Source organism: Medicago sativa, chromosome 6, assembly GCF_051527215.1.
Source record: "Medicago sativa cultivar Bolivia chromosome 6, Bolivia_mono, whole genome shotgun sequence".
Lineage (NCBI taxonomy): Eukaryota > Viridiplantae > Streptophyta > Magnoliopsida > Fabales > Fabaceae > Medicago > Medicago sativa.
This window is the reverse complement of record NC_140754.1, coordinates 81381296-81402733: the sequence shown is the minus strand read 5'-3', so window position 1 is coordinate 81402733 and position 21438 is coordinate 81381296. Positions and strand designations below refer to the sequence as shown.

The window sequence follows — 21438 nt, the reverse complement described above, 5'->3', positions numbered from 1 at the left end:
ATGCTACTAACCTTTTCATTTCATGTTTCATATTCATCATAAGCATCTCCATTTCATCCCATATTCATCTCTATTTTTCTTGCAATTTAATTTGTACCAAAGTTAGAATGTAACACTTAGGAATTTTGTAATATTCCTATGCTTTTAATTTCTTGGCAAAGAGGCCATAGAATGTATCTAGGCCAATGATGTAATAAGGACAATGGACTCTAATGATGTACACCGACACAAGCACCGACACATGCACACACATCACTTTAGGTATATAGCTAGAATATGCATGTTTAGATGTATGTTTAGGATTGTATGTTTAGATGAATGCCTAGGATTCATACTTATAAAAATCAATTTTTTTTCCAAAAAAAACATGAACAAACTTCACTCAAACCATTTTCCAAATAAACCTTGGGGTCAAAACCCCATTGATTTTCCTTTTCATTTTCTTAATCAAATCTCAATGAAAAATAATCATACTTGACTTCTTTTGCAAATGACTAATTCAACCTCACAATTTCATAATCTCATGCCCTTGAGGCCTCTCTCTCTCATTCTTCAAAATCCCATTTTCAAACTTAAAATCAACCAACAAAAACAAAAACATTTTTGGAAGAGAACTACGGTGGATTTGATCCCTTAAACGGGTACGTAGGCAAGGAACAAAATTCCTTCAATTCAACTAAAATAAAAATCCAAACACATTCTTCTCCCTCCAATTCTTCACTTAGAATACCTTTAGGTTTAAATAAATATTTTCAAATAGCATTTAAAAATAAAGCGCGCGCGTAGAAAGTAAAGACGGTTCCTATAGGATACTATAGTCGTTATGGGTGCCTAACACCTTCCCATAGCGAAAACAACTCCCGGACCTCGATTCTCAAGGGTTTTGCTTACTTTTTCCCTTCCCAAGAAAAAATAAGATATCACCGGTTTAAAAGGTTCAAACGTAATCAATGTTTGACACCCGAAAACCAAGATAAAACAGCTGGCGACTTCACTGGGGAGATTCGAGAGTTACGCCTAGTCTTTATTTCCACGCTTGCGCTCTTTTTACTTGCTTCCTTTACTTGCTTTCCTATGTGAATAAATGTTTAAATTCTTGCAAAACGTGTGGGGTGAGAATATCAAAAGTCCTGCACCCGGGCTGAGTGAACTTAGGATTTAGGGGGGATATAATCGACAATTCATTCCGGGGGTTGCCTCGTGTTTTGGATTATGCGATCAATCCCACATAGCTGAGGCATTTTGGGGGTGATGTTGTCGGCGCGTGTTGTCGCGTTTAGGCACTTTACTTCTAATTGTTCTATGACGTTATGAACCGTAGATAACCAAACCCATCCATGGCCATTTTCTAGGATGTAGTGCGGAGGCTAAACCGAGTGTTGTCTCGAGTTTTAGTCGTCACGCGATACTACACTCAAGTTAGACCTTCCACGGATAATCATGGAGCGAGTGTTGTCTCGTGACACCGTGATATACGTCGGAGAGGTTGCAACTTGGGAACTTTTTTTAGAACCCGGTTACTATTATCCTAAAGCCCTAGTTTCACCGGACGCCGTGTCCACCCATGACTCCTCGACTTTGAACTTCAACCCACCATGTTTTCTCCGAACTTGAACATAATCATGCATTCATGCATACATGCATACATGCATAAACTTTTGTCATGCATTGTTATCGAAGGGCTTAGACAAGTTGAATTTGTAAACATTGTAGGAATGAAGATGACTAAGTCCTACAAGTTCAAGGAAGTGGATTTGGCTAGTTTGAGAGATTTGGCACTCAAGGTCGAGGATCCGAATGGTTTCCGACACCGTTATGGGGCTTTACTTCCTATTCTCCAGACTAATGTGGATGAGAAGCTTGTGCACACTCTAGTGCAATTCTATGATCGGGGGTATCGGTGCTTTACTTTTCCAGACTTTCAGTTGGTGCCTACTCTAGAGGCTTATTCTCACTTGATGGGTCTAGCTATTGCTAAGGGGGTACCCTTTGCGGGACTTGAGCATCCTCCAACTTCTTTGGTTATTGCTAAGGATCTCCACCTTACAACCTCCGATGTCTCCAAGAATCTTGTCACTAAGGCACGTATCCGAGGGTTCACTTCAGAGTATCTTCTTGGGAAAGCCAACCTCAATACCACTTGTCAGGACACTCTCGAGGCTATTCTTGCACTTCTCATCTATGAGCTTATTCTCTTTCCGAATCTTGATGACTTCGTGGACATGAATGCTATTATGATCTTCCACTCCAAGAATCCGGTTCCTACCTTGCTAGCTGACACATATCATGCTATTCACGATCGTTCCGGCAAGGGTCGTGGATACATTCTTTGTTGTGTGCCTCTCCTCTATAGGTGGTTTATTTCGCACCTTCCGGAATCTTTCCACGACAATCCGGAGAATTGGTCTATTTCACAGAGGATTATGGCTCTCACTCCTAATGAAGTGGTTTGGCTTACTCCCACTTCTAGGGTTAAGGAAATCATCTTTGGTGGTGGGAAGTTTCTTAATGTACCTCTTCTTGGTACCCGGGGTGGAATCAACTATAACCCGGAGCTCGCCTTGCGACAATTTGGTTTCCCGATGAAAGATAAGCCCATCAATCTTGCTACAGCTCCTTACTTCTTTCACTACTCCAGTGCTCCCACCGGAATTAGAGAGGATTTCATGGAAGCTTGGTCTAAGCTTCGGAAGAAAGAGGTGAAGCATATGGGTGTAAGGTCCGGTATTGCTCATGAGGCCTATACACAGTGGGTGATAAACCAAGCTGAGGAGATTGGTATGCCTTACCCCTCTATGAGATATGTGTCTGCATCTATTCCTACCATGCCTTTGCCTCTACTCCCACCTACCCAGGAGATGTATCAGGAACATCTAGCTATGGAGAGTCGGGAGAAGCATCAGTGGAGAGCTAGATACTATGAGGCTGAGAACTTGATCATGACTTTGGATGGAAAGGATGAGCAGCAAACCCATGAGGTCTTGACACTGAAGAAAGAGTTAGCTAAGGCTAAGAGAGAGAGATTGAGGAGAAAGATAGGTTGCTTATGAGGGACTCCAAGAGGGCTAGGAGTGCCCGTGACTTCTATGCACGATACTGCAGCTATGAGTCTGAGTCTGAGGATGATGCTTCCACTTCCTATGCTTGAGGACTTCTTTTTCTTGTTGTTATTTCCATTTGTTTATGTCGGAATTGTCTTGTAAAACTATATGTTGGTTGTTTGTTTCCCGTTCATGTTAATTGTTGTTAGTAATGTTTACAAGTTTCTAATTTGTCTAAAACCCTTCGATAACACAAAAAGAGTCTTTTTGCATAAGCATTAACACATTTCATGCATCATATGCATTCATTGGTCACAAAAAACTTCTCTCGTGCTCATTGCCTCCTGGTTTTGTCCGCCGCAGTCTGAAAAGTGGCTCGTACTCGCAAAGTCTACCAACCAGATAGAATTCATCAGACAAGATTTCACAAGAGAAGGATTATGGCTAACTTTGAAGAAGAAAATGCTCAGCTCCGTGCCGAATTGACTGCTATGAAAGAAGACTTGGCTAAGGCTCATGACGCTATGTCCACTATGATGGCTGCACAAGAACCACCAGCCACTTCTATACCAGTTACTGCTGAGGTGATTCCCTCTATCCACTATCTACTGTGGCTACTGATGCTCGGTTTGTTATGCCCAACGGCCGTCCTTATGGACTCCCACCTTTCTATTCTCCTAATACTGCTGCTGGTGTCTCTGGTTTTGCTGGTCAAGGACAGATTCCTGTGTCCACTGCTATGCCTCAGGTGACTACTGTTGTTACCGACCCTATTGTACACACTGTGCAACAGGTGATTGATGTTGACACTCCGCGTGGACAAGATCCCGTAATGGAAGCTATGAAGAGACAGTTAAGGGAGTTGGCTGGAGAACTCCGTGAGGTCAAGGCTAGCCGGGGAAGCAATGGTGCTCCTGCTAAAGCTCGCGATCTATGCTTGGTATCCCAATTTGAGGTTCCTAAGAAATTCAAAGAGCCAGAATTCGACAAATACAATGGAACTTCTTGCCCACACAACCATGTTATCCGGTATGTCCGAAAGATGGCTAACTACGCCGATAATGATGCACTGATGATCCATTGCTTCCAGAGTAGCTTGACAGATGATGCAGCAGATTGGTACACTAGCCTGAGCAAAGGCAACATTCATACTTTTGAGGAACTCGCTGCTGCTTTTGAAGGTCAATATGAGTTCAATACCCGCCTGAAGCCAAACAGGGACTCTCTTAAAACCCTATCTCAGAAGTCAGATGAAACATTCCGTGAATATGCTCAGAGATGGAGAGGGGCAGCTGCCCGTGTTTCTCCTCGACCTGATGAGGAAGAATTAACACAGACATTCCTGAAGACTCTGAAGAAGGAATATAAGGAGAGAATGATAGTCTCTGCTCCAAACAACTTCTCTGATATGGTTACAATGGGAACTCGTCTGGAGGAGGCTGTCCGAGAGGGTATTATTGTCCTTGAGAAGGGTGAATCTTCAAACAGTGCACCGAAGAAGTATGGTAATGGTCATCATAAGAGGAAAGAATCTGATGTAGGGATGGTGTCTGGTAACCCATCTACAGCTGCTACACAATTACCTTTGCCCTATCATTACATGCAGTACTCTCAACATCCTTTCTTCCCACCATTCTACCAGCAATATCCTCTGCCACCGGGTCAACCACCAGTGCCCGTCAATGCCATTGCTCAACAAGTACAACAACAGCCTCCTGCTCAACAGCAACGGCAGCAACAACAGGGTCCCCGACCCAAACCTTCTTTTCCACCAATACCAATGCGGTATGGTGAGCTGCTCCCAACTCTACTGGCTAAGGGACACTGTGTCACCAGACCAGGCAAGCCTCCGCCTAATCCATTGCCTCCCAGGTTCCGACAGGACCTAACATGTGAATTCCATCAGGGTGTTCAAGGCCATGATGTTGAAGGTTGCTTTGCTCTGAAATATATCGTGAAAGACCTGATAGAAAAAGGACGATTGACTTTCGAGAACAGTGTTCCTCATGTCCTTGACAATCCGCTTCCAAACCATGCTGCTGTTAACATGATTGAGGCTTTTGAAAGAGTCCCCGTTCCTCAAGAGGATCCCATGTTGGATGTCCGCAATGTTGTTACTCCCTTGGTACCGTTACATGTCAAACTTTGCCAGGCTTCTCTGTTCAAACATGATCATGCTTCTTGTTCGGAATGTCTGCAGAATCCTATGGGCTGTTGTGTGGTGCAAGGTGATATCCAGAGCTTGATGGATGACAAACACTTGATTGCCAGTGACGTATGTGTCATTGTGCCAGTGTTCCATGACTCTCCTGTTGAAAGTGTATCTCAGACAAAGAGTGTTGAGCCTTTGGTGATCAGGTTACCTGGTCCGGTATCTTACGCCTCTACGAGAGCAATTCCTTACAAGTACAATGCGACCATGCTTGAGAATGGAGTGGAGGTGCCTCTGGTATCCCCAGCTATGGTTGATAATGTTGCCGGTGAAGTTACAACTCTGAGAAGCGGAAAAATCCGTCCACCCTTGTTTCAAAAGAAGGTGGTTACACCTATTGCCACGATAACTCCACCAGTTGCTCCTCCTGTTGATAAGAACCCCGGCCCATCAGGCCAATCTATTGAAGAGTCCAATCTGGACGAAATCCTGAGGCTTATCAAGAAAAGTGACTATAAGATTGTTGACCAGCTGCTACAAACCCCATCAAAGATATCCATCTTGTCTCTGCTCATGAGCTCGGAAGCTCACAGGAAGGTGTTGATGAAGATACTGGAGCAGGCCTATGTTGATCATGAAGTCTCTGTGGAGCAATTCAATGGAATAGTGGGTAATATTACCGCTTGCAATAGCTTGGGATTCGGTGACGATGAACTCCCTGAAGCAGGGAAACATCACAACTTGGCTCTACATATCTCGGTGCACTGCAAGTCTGATATGATATCCAACGTGTTGGTGGACACTGGATCATCGTTGAATATAATGCCCGAGTCCACACTAAGGCAATTGAGTCATCATGGAATTTCTCTGAGGGGTAGCAGCTATCTGGTTAAAGCTTTTGATGGATCCCGCAAGGATGTTCTCGGGGAAGTAGACTTGCCCATTACCATTGGTCCTGAGACGTTTCAGATTACTTTCCAAGTCATGGACATCAATGCTTCTTACAGTTGTCTCCTTGGAAGACCGTGGATCCACGACGCTGGAGCAGTAACTTCTACTCTGCATCAGAAGCTCAAGTTCATGAGGAATGGTAAGATTGTCACTGTGCATGGTGAAGAAGCATATCTGGTTAGCCAAGTGTCATCTTTCTCTTGTGTTGAAGCAGGGTCCGCTGAAGGGACGTCATTTCAAGGCTTGACTGTTGACGGTGCAGAACCCCGGAGGGCTGGTGCTAGCATGGCTTCATTGAAGGATGCCCAGAAGGCTGTTCGGGAAGGACAAGCTGCTGGCTGGGGCAAAGTGATTCAGATTCTGGAAAACAAGCGTAAAGAGGGCCTTGGATTCTCCCCAACCTCTGGTATTTCAAAGGGAACTTTCTACAGTGCTGGGTTCATCAATGCTATTACTGAAGATGCTGCTGGAAGTAGTTATGTGCCCACATTTGTTATACCAGGAGGCACTGTGAGAAATTGGGAGGCCATTGATGTTCCCTTAGTCATGCATGCTTCCATGTAATGTGTTTTGTTGCTCATGTTTTTTTGTTTTCAAAATAACAATCATTTCGCTCTGCCCAAGGCGAAAGTGATATCATTGTAAGGGCGTGTTTGTTTCGGCATTGCCGTTATCAATAAAAGTTGTCGTTTTTCTCACGACTCTTTGTTTTTTTTTTTACCTTTTAGTGCCTTTTTCTTGGAAATAATGGTAATGCCAGAAAAAACCAAAAACATCTGTATTTTCTTATTAATTTCAAAAATTTGCATAGAAAACATTTTTCTAAAAATCATCCCAATCATATTATGCAGATTGAACCATAATAAACCCGTTGAACACAGTGACCCTATGGTTCCTCCAAATTTTGAATTCCCTGTATATGAAGCTGAAGATGAGGATGATGATGATGAAGAGATACCGTATGAGATCACTCGACTGCTTGAGCAAGAAAAAAGAGCCATTCAGCCTCACCAGGAAGAGATTGAACTCATCAACCTGGGTACTGAAGAGAACAAGCGAGAGATCAAGATTGGTGATGCACTTGAGCCCGAAGTGAAAAAGAAGATTATTCAGCTTCTCCATGATTATCCAGATGTCTTTGCATGGTCCTATGAAGATATGCCGGGTCTAGATCCCAAGATTGTGGAACATCGAATACCGACAAGACCTGAATGTCCTCCTGTCAAACAGAAATTGAGAAGGTCGCGTCCAGACATGGCTCTTAAAATCAAGGCCGAGGTACATAAGCAAATTGATGCGGGTTTCCTCATGACAGCTGAATACCCTGAGTGGATTGCCAACATTGTACCAGTGCCAAAGAAAGATGGGAAAGTTCGAATGTGCGTTGATTACAGAGATTTGAATAAAGCCAGTCCAAAAGACAACTTCCCATTGCCTCATATTGATGTGCTTGTTGACAGTACTGCTCAATCCAAAGTGTTCTCCTTTATGGATGGTTTCTCTGGTTATAATCAGATACGAATGTCACCTGAAGATAGAGAAAAGACGTCCTTCATCACCCCGTGGGGAACGTTCTGTTATAAGTTGATGCCGTTTGGCTTGATAAATGCTGGTGCTACCTATCAAAGGGGTATGACCACTCTGTTTCATGATATGATTCACAAAGAGATTGAAGTATACGTTGATGATATGATTGTGAAATCAAGTGATGAAGAGCAGCATGTTGTGTATTTGAAAAAGATGTTTGAAAGACTGAGAAAGTACAAGCTACGGTTGAATCCTAACAAGTGCACATTCGGTGTACGATCTGGAAAGTTGCTAGGCTTCATTGTCAGTCAGAGAGGCATTGAAGTTGATCTTGACAAAGTCCGAGCCATCAGAGAGATGCCGGCCCCTCAAACTGAAAAGCAAGTCAGAGGTTTCCTCGGACGTCTGAACTATATTTCAAGATTCATATCTCACATGACCACTACTTGTGGACCAATTTTCAAATTGCTCAGAAAGAATCAGCCTGTTGTATGGAATGATGAATGTCAGGAAGCTTTTGATAGCATTAAAGAATACCTGTTGGAACCACCTATCCTTGTCCCACCAGTGGAAGGAAGGCCCTTGATTATGTATCTATCAGTGTTAGACGATTCAGTGGGTTGTGTTCTCGGTCAACAAGATGAGACTGGTAAGAAAGAGCATGCTATCTACTATCTGAGCAAGAAATTCACCGACTGTGAGACTCGGTATACAATGCTTGAAAAGACTTGTTGTGCTTTAGCTTGGGCTGCCAAACGCATGCGTCATTATATGGTGAATCATGCAACTTGGTTGATATCCCGAATGGACTCAATCAAGTACATCTTTGAGAAGCCTGCTGTCACTGGAAAGATTGCACGTTGGCAAATGTTGTTATCTGAATATGATATTGTGTACAAAGCTCAGAAAGCAATCAAAGGAAGTGTCCTTGCTGAGCATCTTGCTTGTCAACCTCTTGATGATTACCAGCCAATTAAGTTTGATTTCCCTGATGAAGAGATTATGTATCTGAAAGCAAAAGACTGTGAAGAGCCACTGATCAATGAAGGGCCAGATCCCAATAGCAAGTGGGGATTGGTGTTTGATGGTGTTGTTAATGCTTACGGTAAAGGGATTGGGGCCATCATTGTAACTCCGCAGGGGCACCACATTCCTTTCACTGCTCGAATAACTTTTGAATGCACAAACAACATAGCTGAGTATGAAGCATGCATCTTGGGCATTGAAGAAGCCCTTGACCTGAGAATCAAGCATCTTGACATCTATGGAGATTCTGCACTTGTTATTAATCAGATAAAGGGTGAATGGGAGACTCATCATGAGAAGTTGATCCCGTACCGTGACTATGCAAGACGTCTGTTGACATACTTTACCAAGGTTGAGCTACACCATATCCCTCGGGATGAAAACCAAATGGCTGACGCTCTTGCTACTTTGTCTTCTATGTTTCGTGTCAATCACTGGAATGATGTGCCTGTAATCAAAGTGCAGCGTCTTGATAGACCCGCTCATGTGTTTACTATTGAAAATATGCCCAATCAAGTTGATGATGATGTGAATAATGAAAAGCCTTGGTATTATAACATCAAGCAGTTCTTGCAGAATCGTGAATATCCACCTGGTGCTTCCAACAGAGATAAAAAGACTTTGAGACGATGGGCTAGCAGATTCCTTCTGGACGGAGAAATCCTATACAAAAGGAACTATGACATGGTCCTGTTGAGGTGTGTTGACAAACAAGAAGCTGAGAGGTTGATGCATGACGTACACGATGGTACTTTTGGGACTCATGCTTCGGGCCATGCCATGTCGAGGAAACTGTTAAGAGCCGGCTATTACTGGATAACTATGGAGCGTGACTGCCACAAACATGCCAAAAGATGCCACAAATGTCAAATTTATGCTGACAAGATTCATGTGCCTCCGCACGCTCTCAATGTTATATCTTCCCCATGGCCTTTCTCTATGTGGGGCATTGACATGATCGGAAGAATTGAACCAAAAGCTTCCAATGGACATCGTTTCATTCTAGTAGCAATTGACTACTTCACCAAGTGGGTTGAAGCTGCTTCCTATGCAAATGTAACCAAGCAAGTGGTAGTGAAGTTTATCAAGAATAACATCATCTGTCGATATGGTGTTCCCAACAAAATTATCACTGACAGTGGTTCCAATCTGAACAATAGCATGATGCAAGCTTTATGTGAAGAATTCAAAATTGAACATCACAACTCTTCTCCTTATAGACCTCAGATGAATGGTGCAGTTGAGGCCGCTAACAAGAACATCAAGAAGATTGTTCAGAAGATGGTCACTACTTACAAAGACTAGCATGAGATGCTACCATTTGCCTTGCATGGTTACCGTACTACAGTGCGCAGTTCAACCGGGGCAACTCCCTTCTCTCTGGTATATGGTATGGAAGCAGTTCTCCCTCTGGAAGTGGAGATTCCATCTCTTCGAGTAATCATGGAAGCAAAATTAACTGAGGCTGAATGGTGTCAAGGACGGTATGACCAATTGAATCTGATTGAAGAGAAACGTATGGATGCTATGGCTCATGGACAGTTGTATCAAGTGCGAATGAAGAATGCTTTTGACAAGAAAGTCCGACCTCGAGAATTCAAGGAAGGCGAACTTGTATTGAAAAGAAGGATAAGTCAACAACCCGACCCAAGGGGCAAGTGGACACCTAACTATGAAGGTCCTTATGTTGTCAAGAAGGCTTTCTCTAGTGGTGCTTTGATTCTTACACACATGGATGGTGTTGAACTCCCAAATCCTGTTAATGCTGATATAGTCAAGAAATACTTTGTCTAAAAAGAAAAGAACAGCGCGGTAGGTCGAAAACCCGAAAGGGCGGCCTAGGCAAAAATGCGCTTCCCGGTGGATCGAAAACCCGAAAGGGCGATCCAGGCAAAAGTTAGGGACAAAAAATGAGTATGAAAAAGCTCGCTGAGATTGTACGCAACTCAGGCAAGAATGAGCGCCTCGATGAGCCGAAAACCCGAAAGGGCGGTTCATGCAAAAATGAGGTTGACAATAAAAGACAAGTAACTATATCTGGCAAACCACCATCACCCCTTTGGGGCATCTGCAACTGTCAAGGATCGTCTTCATCAGAAGCTTCTGTACTTGTGAATTCAAAATTTCTATGAAATGTAGCGGTCATCGTGTTCAATGTATCACCAACCAATAAGATTACCATGTTCCAAGCTTTGTAAATCCGTGAAGTCATGCCTTTGGCTGACTTTCACTCTTCCACATCAATTTGAGCCTTTCTATTGTTTGAAACTCTACTTTTCTTTCTACTTTCAATGCTATATACAAAACATTTCTTTTCCATTTGATAATGTCAATATCTGAAACAAACATTTTTGAAAATTGAAAAATCTCTGTCCATTTTGAAAGCAAACCTGAGCAACAAGTTACATTTCAATGAAACATGCATGAATAAATGAATGTCAATGTCTATTTCAATACATGTTACAAGCAGGTTACTCCCCAGGATGATCTGTGGTCAATGGCAAGAATGAAAAAACAGAATGAAAATGAAAAATTGAAAAATGAAAATGAAAAGCTCGCTAAGTTGAAAACCCGAAAGGGCGGCTTAGGCAAAAATGAGCACCCCGCTGATTGACAACCTATGAAGGCAATTCAGGCAAAAATGGGGCAATGGAAAGAATATTATTCCCTGGTGAATCGAAAACCCGAAAGGGCGGTTCAGGCAAGAGTGGGGTTTGGAAATGAAAAATGAAAGAATGAAATATTGAAAAGCATTGACCACAGATGCGAACATCCACTGTTTACCCAGCACTGACGCGCCTAGCAACGGCGACCTGTATCCAAGAATCTTCCAAGGTTCCCTCCTTTACAAGTTTTATTGCCCTCGGCCATGGTTTCGATACGTCTTTCAACGACGGTCTCACCAAAGAGGTTTTTCCCCTGTGAATATGTTGCAGCACGAGCCACTGCGTGCCCAATCTTCCGATATTTTGTCTGCCTTTGTGAAACTTCTCTGTCAAGTTACAAACCAATCATGCATTTCAAGCATTCATACATGCATAATCATGCATTTTATGTGCTCATACATTCAATGATCTTGTTATGCCATACATACATGCTTGCATATCCAACACTCAACTGCCAAATTTAATCCAAACTTCAACTGTCAAACTCAATTTCAATCTCAATTTCAATTCCAACTATCAAATTCAATTTCAATTGTCAAATTCGATGCAATCTCAACTCTCCAATTTCAATTCCAATCATGTCAACTTTCAAATTCGAAGCAATCTCAATTTCAATCCAATTCAAATTCGAAGCAATCTCAATTTCAATTTCAATGTCAATCTCCAATTTCAATCCAATCTCAATTTCAATTTCAATGTCAATCTCCAATTTCAATCCAATCTCAATGTCAATGTCAATGTCAATATCAATCTCCAATTTCAATCCAATCTCAATGTCAATGTCAATGTCAATATTAATCTCCAATTTCAATCCAATCTCAATGTCAATATCAATGTCAATTTTCAATTCAATTCCAATCCAATCTCAATGTCAATTGCAACTCTTCAATTCAATGTCAATGTCTATGTCTCAATCCAATTTCAATGTCCAATGTCTTTTTCAATTTCAACTCTCAATCCAGTGTCTATGTCTATGCCTCTAATCAATCTCAATTCTCAATCTCTCTTTCAATGTCAACTTTCAATTCAATTCAAATCAATGTCAATTCACTCTCAATTTACTCTTGGGCCAACAAAAATGGTCATGTCTATCCTCAAATCAAGTCAATGACAATTTACCCTCAATTGGTATCTTGTTAAACCAGACTTTCAATTTGTATCTTGTTAATGGTCAAGTGCCAGGTTCGATCCAAAAAAAGAACCACTTGTACCTGCTTATATACCTATGCTTCCGGACAAACGGCAAGTTCGATCTAAAAGAACAGTTTGTACCCAGCTTATGCTTTGTTATCGGTCAAACGGCAAGTTCGATCTAAAAGAACAGTTTGTACCCAGCTTATGCTTTGTTATCGGTCAAACGACAAGTTCGATCTAAAAGAACAGTTTGTACCCAGCTTATGCTTTGTTATCGGTCAAACGGCAAGTTCGATCTAAAAGAACAGTTTGCACCTTCCCACATGACGTGATAATAATCCAACAAGCAAGTTCGATCCAAAGAACAGCTTGTATCAACCCTTTTGTCTATGTCTCCAGCCAAACAGACAGTTCAATCCAAAGAACAGTTTGTGTCTGTCTATCTGTTTGTATCTTCAATCAAGTGTCAAGTTCGATCCAAAGAACAGCTTGTATCTGCCTATATGTCTATGTTTCCGGTCAAGTGCCAAGTTCAATCCCAAGAACAACTTGTACCTATCTCTTGTTTTGTATTCCTTGGGCAAGTGGCTAGTTCGACCCAAAGAACAACTTGTACCTTATTTTCTGCTCCCTGGTTTGTCTACCCTGTCAATGTCCACCTGAATCCCCAGTGACATGACAGGTTCCATAGACTCCAGTTGTTTGTCTTGCATTCATAATCAAAGTATCGCATGGCATTCATATTTTCAAATCTGAAAACGTATTTTTATGTCCAAAAGCAGTGCAAATGTTAATATTTAAGTATCTTCGTCCCGTCAACTCAAAGACTTCGTCTCTTGACCCTCCGGACAAAGAAACTTAAATAGGGGCAGCTGTTATACCCTAATTTTGGACCTAAAAATACTTATTCAATCCTTCTTTTCCTGCATTATAAGTCATTTGATCTGTCTCTGATCAATTACATCTTTCCTTGCATTTTATTTCAATATTATTTGCAAAATTCACATAGAAGGGTATTTTAGTCATTTCCTGCAACCAACTCATTTTAATCCTTGAAAATTGTTTGAGTCTTTCCTTGTTTCAATCTCATGTCAAAATTCATTTCAAAAATATCAGTTGAGTCATTTTTTAGTCATTTTAGCCCCTAGGGGCATTTTAGTCATTTCCTGTGTTAAAATTTCTTTCAGTCTTTTAAAAATTTGGTTGAGTCCTTTCAAGTAGTTTGAATAAGTCCTCATTTCAATTCCATGTCAAAATCCAGTTCAAAAATTGCATTTGAAGTCATTTTGAGTCAGTTTTGCCCCTAGGGGCATTTTAGTCTTTTCATGTGTTAAAGCCCTGTTTAAATTCTAAAAAATTTTTGTCTCTGAGTCTTTTAATTTTGCTTGTATAAGTTCTTGCTTTAATCCCTTGTTAAAAAAATCATTTTAAAATTGCATTTGAGTCTTTTTTAGTCGTTTTAGCCCCAGGGGCATTTTGGTCATTTCACACGAAATTTCGGCTGAGAGAGGTTACTTTAAAGTACCTCATTTAGGCCATTGGTTCGTTTTAGTCCGTTTTGTCAATTTTAATCGTTTCACTTTACGTTATTTTCCAATTACCAATTTTAATTCCTTTTATTTTATTTTTTAGTCCTAAATTCCTAAAAATTGCATTTTAGTCCATTTTTGTCCAAGTCATAGTCCAGTGCCACATGTCAGTCTTTTATTTGTCCAAAAGTTAGTTACGCCACATGGCAGTTTGTTATTGGTCCAGGCATTACAGTCATCAGCTATAAAAGCTGACTCACAGGCCAACTCATCACAGATCCATTCATTAGATTCCAACTCATCACAAACACAATCACGGTTCTCTCTCCTGCCAAAACAGATCAAACACAGAAAAAAGGGATGAACACATCGAAGTTCATCAAGAACTTCATCATCCAAGAACCCTAACAAACTTTCTCAGATTCCAATCCAGCATCAATACAGAGTCATCATCAACAATTCACGTCACAAAATCCACGAAAACACCAGAAATCACATCAATTGCGAATCAATTCGCAAATTGTTCATCAACAACAACAATTCGCGAATTCAAACTCAAATTCCAGCATCAAAATCACAAAATCTGAGTTCAATTCTAATCACGAATCAAACGCAAGCACATCACAAGCTCGAATCAAGAAATCACAACCTGAGTTCGTTACAAGCTTGTAACCAATTCGGTTACTCAGAAGTGCAAAGGAGAAGAAGAAAGAAGGATTCGTGAATCACAAAGAAGGAGAAGGAAATTGCCAGTCCAAACGAACGAAAGGTATTGACTCTTATCTCCTACCGTTCATTTTTTCGTTTGAAATGTCCAGAAGTTAGAAGTTTAGATCTAGGACATTTGAGTATGCTCCTCGAAAATCCAAGGCCAGAATGGGGACGAGGAAGATGAGACGGTTATTTTGGTATAAAGAAACTTGAAAAACGTTAAAAAAAATGCTCCGGTACGGTGGCGCCGCCGGCGAACCACCGCACCGGAGCAAGCTCCGATCGTCTTCCTCGTCTTGTTGTTCGCAGAGCTTCTCTCTCTAGGATAACCTAGAGAGAGAAATGTATGTGTGTTTTGTGTGACTTCTCTCTAAAATTCGTTTTTATACCATGCCAGTGCATCCCACGCGCGCGCGTACACCATAGTAGCGTGTTCCCCTGGCCTTTGGACCATCAGATCTAGGTTTAAGAGGGGCTGGATCAATCCAACGCCCCTGGTGCGTTTGGATGATCCAGGATCCATCTCTGTTTGGGCCTGGACGTCTGTTCTTCACAGATCTTTCGTTTTTGCTTATTTTCTGCTATGTGCACCACTGGATCTTGTTTTTTACACCTCTGTTTGTCCAAAATTGTTCATAAAAATCCTAGAATTTTTCATATGTGTTTCTTGATATTTTTCTTAACATTTTTGTGACATTTTTTGTGCTGCAGCCTGAGAAAAATATTTGAAGCATTTTTTTGCTATTCTTGTTAGAATTAGTAATTTTCTTGCACTTTTTAGCCTAAAAAATCCTTTAAAAATTCCTAAAAAATTCCTATGTGTTCTTAATCATTTTCTTGATATTTTTGTGATTTTGTCATATGTTGAATCTTGGTTAAAAAAGTGTGTGATATTTTTCTTGACAATTGTTTACTATTTTGGTTAAAAATTGTGAAATTTTATATGTTTTGTGTCTAAAAATGCCTTAAGAATTCTAAAAATTTTCATACACATTTCTTGATAACTTTGTGGTGTTCTTGTGATAATCTTGCATATTAAAAAATTGATGAACATAATGTGGCTAATTTTCTTACTATTTTGAGGTATTTTGTGCTAAAAATGAATGAAATTTGCTTGATTTTAACCCAAATTGCTTGATGAATATTCGTGACCTATACCACTTGATTTCATAGGGTTTTAGCTGCTGTTTGTGTTTGATATTGTTGCATAATTGTGAATCTTGGTAGGTTACTTAGTTTACAAGTCACTTATGTAAATAAATAATGTAAATGTGCTTAGGTTTGTTTCTAAAATGTCAAGTTAGTCATGTTGCCTAAGTTCCCATTCCAAAATTTGATTCTAAACCTTTAAAAGTGTATTGGAATGTGAGAATTATAGGTCACATGGACCTTGCACTTTATGAACAATTTTTAGTCATGTTTGCACTCATTTTGCCTTTATTTTGGTTTGTTTTCCATCCTTTATGTTATAGTGTCTTTCTTGCTTTATTCCTTTTGATATTGCCTTATGCTACTAACCTTTTCATTTCATGTTTCATATTCATCATAAGCATCTCCATTTCATCCCATATTCATCTCTATTTTTCTTGCAATTTAATTTGTACCAAAGTTAGAATGTAACACTTAGGAATTTTGTAATATTCCTATGCTTTTAATTTCTTGGCAAAGAGGCCATAGAATGTATCTAGGCCAATGATGTAATAAGGACAATGGACTCTAATGATGTACACCGACACAAGCACCGACACATGCACACACATCACTTTAGGTATATAGCTAGAATATGCATGTTTAGATGTATGTTTAGGATTGTATGTTTAGATGAATGCCTAGGATTCATACTTATAAAAATCAATTTTTTTTCCAAAAAAAACATGAACAAACTTCACTCAAACCATTTTCCAAATAAACCTTGGGGTCAAAACCCCATTGATTTTCCTTTTCATTTTCTTAATCAAATCTCAATGAAAAATAATCATACTTGACTTCTTTTGCAAATGACTAATTCAACCTCACAATTTCATAATCTCATGCCCTTGAGGCCTCTCTCTCTCATTCTTCAAAATCCCATTTTCAAACTGAAAATCAACCAACAAAAACAAAAACATTTTTGGAAGAGAACTACAGTGGATTTGATCCCTTAAACGGGTACGTAGGCAAGGAACAAAATTCCTTCAATTCAACTAAAATAAAAATCCAAACACATTCTTCTCCCTCCAATTCTTCACTTAGAATACCTTTAGGTTTAAATAAATATTTTCAAATAGCATTTAAAAATAAAGCGCGCGCGTAGAAAGTAAAGACGGTTCCTATAGGATACTATAGTCGTTATGGGTGCCTAACACCTTCCCGTAGCGAAAACAACTCCCGGACCTCGATTCTCAAGGGTTTTGCTTACTTTTTCCCTTCCCAAGAAAAAATAAGATATCACCGGTTTAAAAGGTTCAAACGTAATCAATGTTTGACACCCGAAAACCAAGATAAAACAACCCCCACTAATGTCGTGCTCCCATTAGAGCCCCCGCTAGTGCCCCCACTATTCTTTAGCTAAAGGGGTAAATATTTTCATAGAAATCAGCATCTTTTAATTCTATGATCACTTTAACATTTAGGTCATAAACCTATATGTTTTGTTATTTATAGCATACCCAATGAATACACATTCATAGACTCTAATAGTGAGTTCAACTCTCTTGGGATTCAGAGTCAAAATATAGTCCATACAATCTCAAGTTCAAAAATAAGACAAGTTGGATTGTCTTTTCTTCAAAAAAAAATTAATTAGAATTTTTGTTCTTAGAATTGGGTACTCTATAAATTTCAATTTTCGTTATAAAAATTGAACATATCAAACATATCAATTTTATTTTTCAAAATTCGCAGTCATAGTCATCAATAAATATGATAAAAATATCATTTTATCATTTCTAATTTATGTGCCATCAAATTCACACATATCATAATTTATTATGTCTAGAGATTCATATTCTCTAAATTCTGATTTATATGAACTTTTGGCTCATTAATCTTGACTGGAATAAATAAAATTGTCTAATCATATAACGTTGGAATTAAGTACAAATTACTCAAGTTTAAAATTAAAAGTTTGTTCACATGTCAAATATTAAAATCACACAACTAATAAAATAGAAGGAGAATTTTAATTTGAACCTTGCAATCTTTCTCCACAAGAATGCATGGTGTACAAGTCACTCGACTGTTCTTATAAGATCAAAATCCTACAATAATTGAGTGCTCGAGTTTATAGTTAAAATCGTAAAGATATGCTAATGCTTTAATTTACCAAAGAAAATGAGTTCCTGTGCTCGAATTGGAGTTGGATTTGGTAAAGCAGGCACAACATGTTTCTAACGTGTACACTCAACCTTCAAATTTAGAAGCTAGCATCTTTTTCTTTTGCCAACGCACTGTACAAAGATTTTAAATACTTGATCACAGGATTTGCCGTTTCCACTTAAAGTAATAACCGAATCCATTGCAAGCAACCATCATCAGTTTATTATTTTTCTTTTTCGATCCAACACTTTTTTCCCGTAACAAACTTGTCAGTTTTATCATTATCAATGATAATCAGGTACTGTTGGAGTTCTTATTCACTTGCGTATGTGAATTTCTTAGTGTTGTTGTTATAACAACAAGCACTTCATTGTTTCAGTCGAAAGATGTATTTCTATAGCTTGATTTATCCTTGTTATATTTTGGGATAACTAAATCTCAATAAGTAATTTCTTCATTAGACATAGCAGATCGAAACGTCTTAAAATTGTTGTTTATAGATTTCCAAACTGTTGAATTTGGATTTCCAAATTCTATTATCTACCGAAGTTGTTACTAGGTTGAGTCACGACCAAGTCGCTCTCTTTAAGACGTTTCGTGGCACTGCCCAAAATTGTGCAAGGCAGACTATCAACCACGCCGCCTCCAGGATAAAACAAGTTCAGCTACAACTATGCGATTAACTACTGCACTGTAGAAAACCGTTTGAGAATTACACCCTCGAATATGGTACTAAGACCACTCTTTAATACTGAAACCACTTTAATATGATATTGTTACCACTCTGTTATGGTGCTGAGACCACTCAAATATGGTGTTACCACCATTCTAATTTTAATTTCTCCAAAGTATCTATATGGCACTACGACCACTCAAATATGGTGATATCACCATTTCCACTTTTTAATTTCTCCTCAATTAGAAAAATATTGAAAGAATATTTATATACTTTTAAGATCATTCTTAATTCCGACGGAACATTATTATTCCAAAAAGGGACTATGATCTTAATAGTACTCTTTATTCCTGAAGGGACTTATATTATCGAAGGGACTATGTTTTTAAGACCGTTCTTAATTCCGAAGGGACATTAAATCGAAAAAGGGACTATGGTCTTAAGAACACTCTTAATTCCAAAAGGACAGAAAGAAAAAAAAAAAAGATGAAGAGAAGAAAGACTCGTCAACACAAGTCAAGAAAGGGAGAAGAGAGAAAGAGTTTCCGACAACACTTGTGGATAAGATTAAAATGGAGTTTATCCATTAATCAATTCAACAACACTTGTGGATAGGATCAAAAGAAACAAATCCACAAAAGTGGAGGAAACAAACTATTGGATTTGAATGAAGGAAATATAAGAAATTTAATTAAATTCTTATTCTTATCACAACCACCATAAGCTAAATTTATGGGAAGTGATATTCTCGAATAAAAATAATAATTACTATTATTTTTATCATTATTAAATATTTAAAATTAAATACCGCAATTTAAACACTACTAATGTATGAGTTCTATTTTATGTGGGACCCCACATTCTATTTTTTCAATTCACACAACATTAGATCAAAGTATAATTACTTCGTGTTTAATCTTCCAATTTATTTTCCAACATCGCACTAATGTTCCAACAGTTTCTTTTCATTTTCTGGTTTCACTGGTCGCTTGAATTCATAGGTAAAGTTTTGCTCTACCTCTAATTTATAATCTCTTCATAATATTTTCTTTCCATTTCATTACTTTCTTCATTTTATTTTGAGTGATCTAAGTTAATCAATGATAATGGATAAAAAGAAGGTAGGAATGAATGTTGGTGGAAATAAGCAATGGTTTTATGTAGAAATTGCATCCGTGTGAATAATTTGATCTAAACATGATAATATGCTTTTGTAGAAATTGATCTAAACATGACAATATTGGTGAAAATAAGTAATTTTTGAACAGAAATTGATCTAAACAAAATTTTTTGACTTTTGAGTAATGCGATTAAAGAAAACGAATTGAATCTAACGAGCCGAACCGAACTATTCGTGAACTTTAAACGAGCCAAACTTGAGCTGAAAAAATAGTTCGTGTCAAACTCGAGCTGAGTTTCGAGCTGAACCAATTCTTATCGAGTCGAGTCGAGTTCAGGCATGTTCGACTTGACTCGGCTCATTTCCAGCCCTATAGTCATCCCATTTTATATAAAAAAAATGCTAGTTGTACAACTTTTTTTTTTTACAATTTTTTAAACAACTCTCTCTCATACTATTGTGTTTTTACTTTCTTTCGATATTGTTCTTTTTCGTGTTAATAACTACATTTTTGTATATTTTTTGGTTGTCTCAAAAGGGTCTATTTAGTGCGATGATAGTATAGAAAGAAGATATGATAAAAAGCTAGATAAATATAGGATAATAACATGATAAATGTGTAGTATGTCATGTGTTTGGTGCACATATGATAAGATAAGAAAGAGGATTGCATCCATATTTACCTATAAGTATTCTGAGAATTGTAACATTAGAAAAAACAATCTTTCCGTAGAAAATAAACAAACAACAAAAATTAGGAAGCAATCAGGACAAACAAATATTGCGTACTCCCTCCGGTCACATTTATAAGCAAAAAACAACTTTTTAGGTACATTTGGGGCTGGCAATGAACCGAACCAACTCGAAAATAGTTCGATACTCGATTCGATAATTGGTTCGTTGAACTTGGTTCATGAACCAAATGAGCCGAATTTGAGTTGAAAATTAAGCTCGTTAAATAAATGAGTTGAACTTGAGTTGAGTATGGTTCGACTCGTTTGGTTCATGAACCAGCTCGATATATATAAAATATTATTTTGTATGTTTTTATATAATATATGTAAAGCTTCTTCTAATAATTATGTGCTTTTCTTATAGAAATTATTATTAATTTGATTAAAAATCAATGATAAATTGTAATAATAGAGGAAAAAAGTTAATACATTAGAAGACTTTTAAACAAACATGTGCACAAAAATAGTCCCACATCGGAAGTTTTGCAAATATTAGAGAGGAAGATTATATATATATATATAAGAGGTGCATGATGATTATATTGTAAGGCATGATATGCACGACGGTAGTAAGTGTTAGTGTGTTACTACCTTTCTACCTTCATAGTTTTATTTTAGTTATATTTTGTTATTTTTTCCTTGAGAAAAAAAAGAAGCTTTGGAAGTATCCAATTTGAGTGGACGAGTTGAACCTAACGAGCCGAACCGAGTGGTTCGTGAACTTTAAACGAGCCGAACTCGAGCTTAAAAAAAGGTTCGTTTTGAACTCGAGTCGAGTTTTGAGCCGAACCAATTCTTATCGAGTCGAGTCGAGCTCAGACAGGTTCGACTCGACTCGGCTCATTTCCAGCCCTAGGTACATTGAATAACTAAT

General features: G+C 38.7%; 1 protein-coding gene across 1 annotated transcript; it reads left to right on the top strand.

The window, feature by feature from the left end:
• The first annotated feature begins 3401 nt into the window (after positions 1-3401).
• LOC146917328 (uncharacterized) lies at positions 3402-6841 on the top strand. Its single transcript, XM_085719143.1, has one exon. The coding sequence runs from the start codon at positions 3676-3678 to the stop codon at positions 6706-6708; it is 3033 nt and encodes a 1010-aa protein (XP_085575269.1). The 5' UTR covers positions 3402-3675; the 3' UTR covers positions 6709-6841.
• Positions 6842-21438: the final 14597 nt, after the last annotated feature.

Coding starts and splice junctions, on each gene's coding strand:
- LOC146917328 (XM_085719143.1), top strand. CDS start 3,676: ATGCCCAACGGCCGTCCTTATGGACTCCCACCTTTCTATTCTCCTAAT.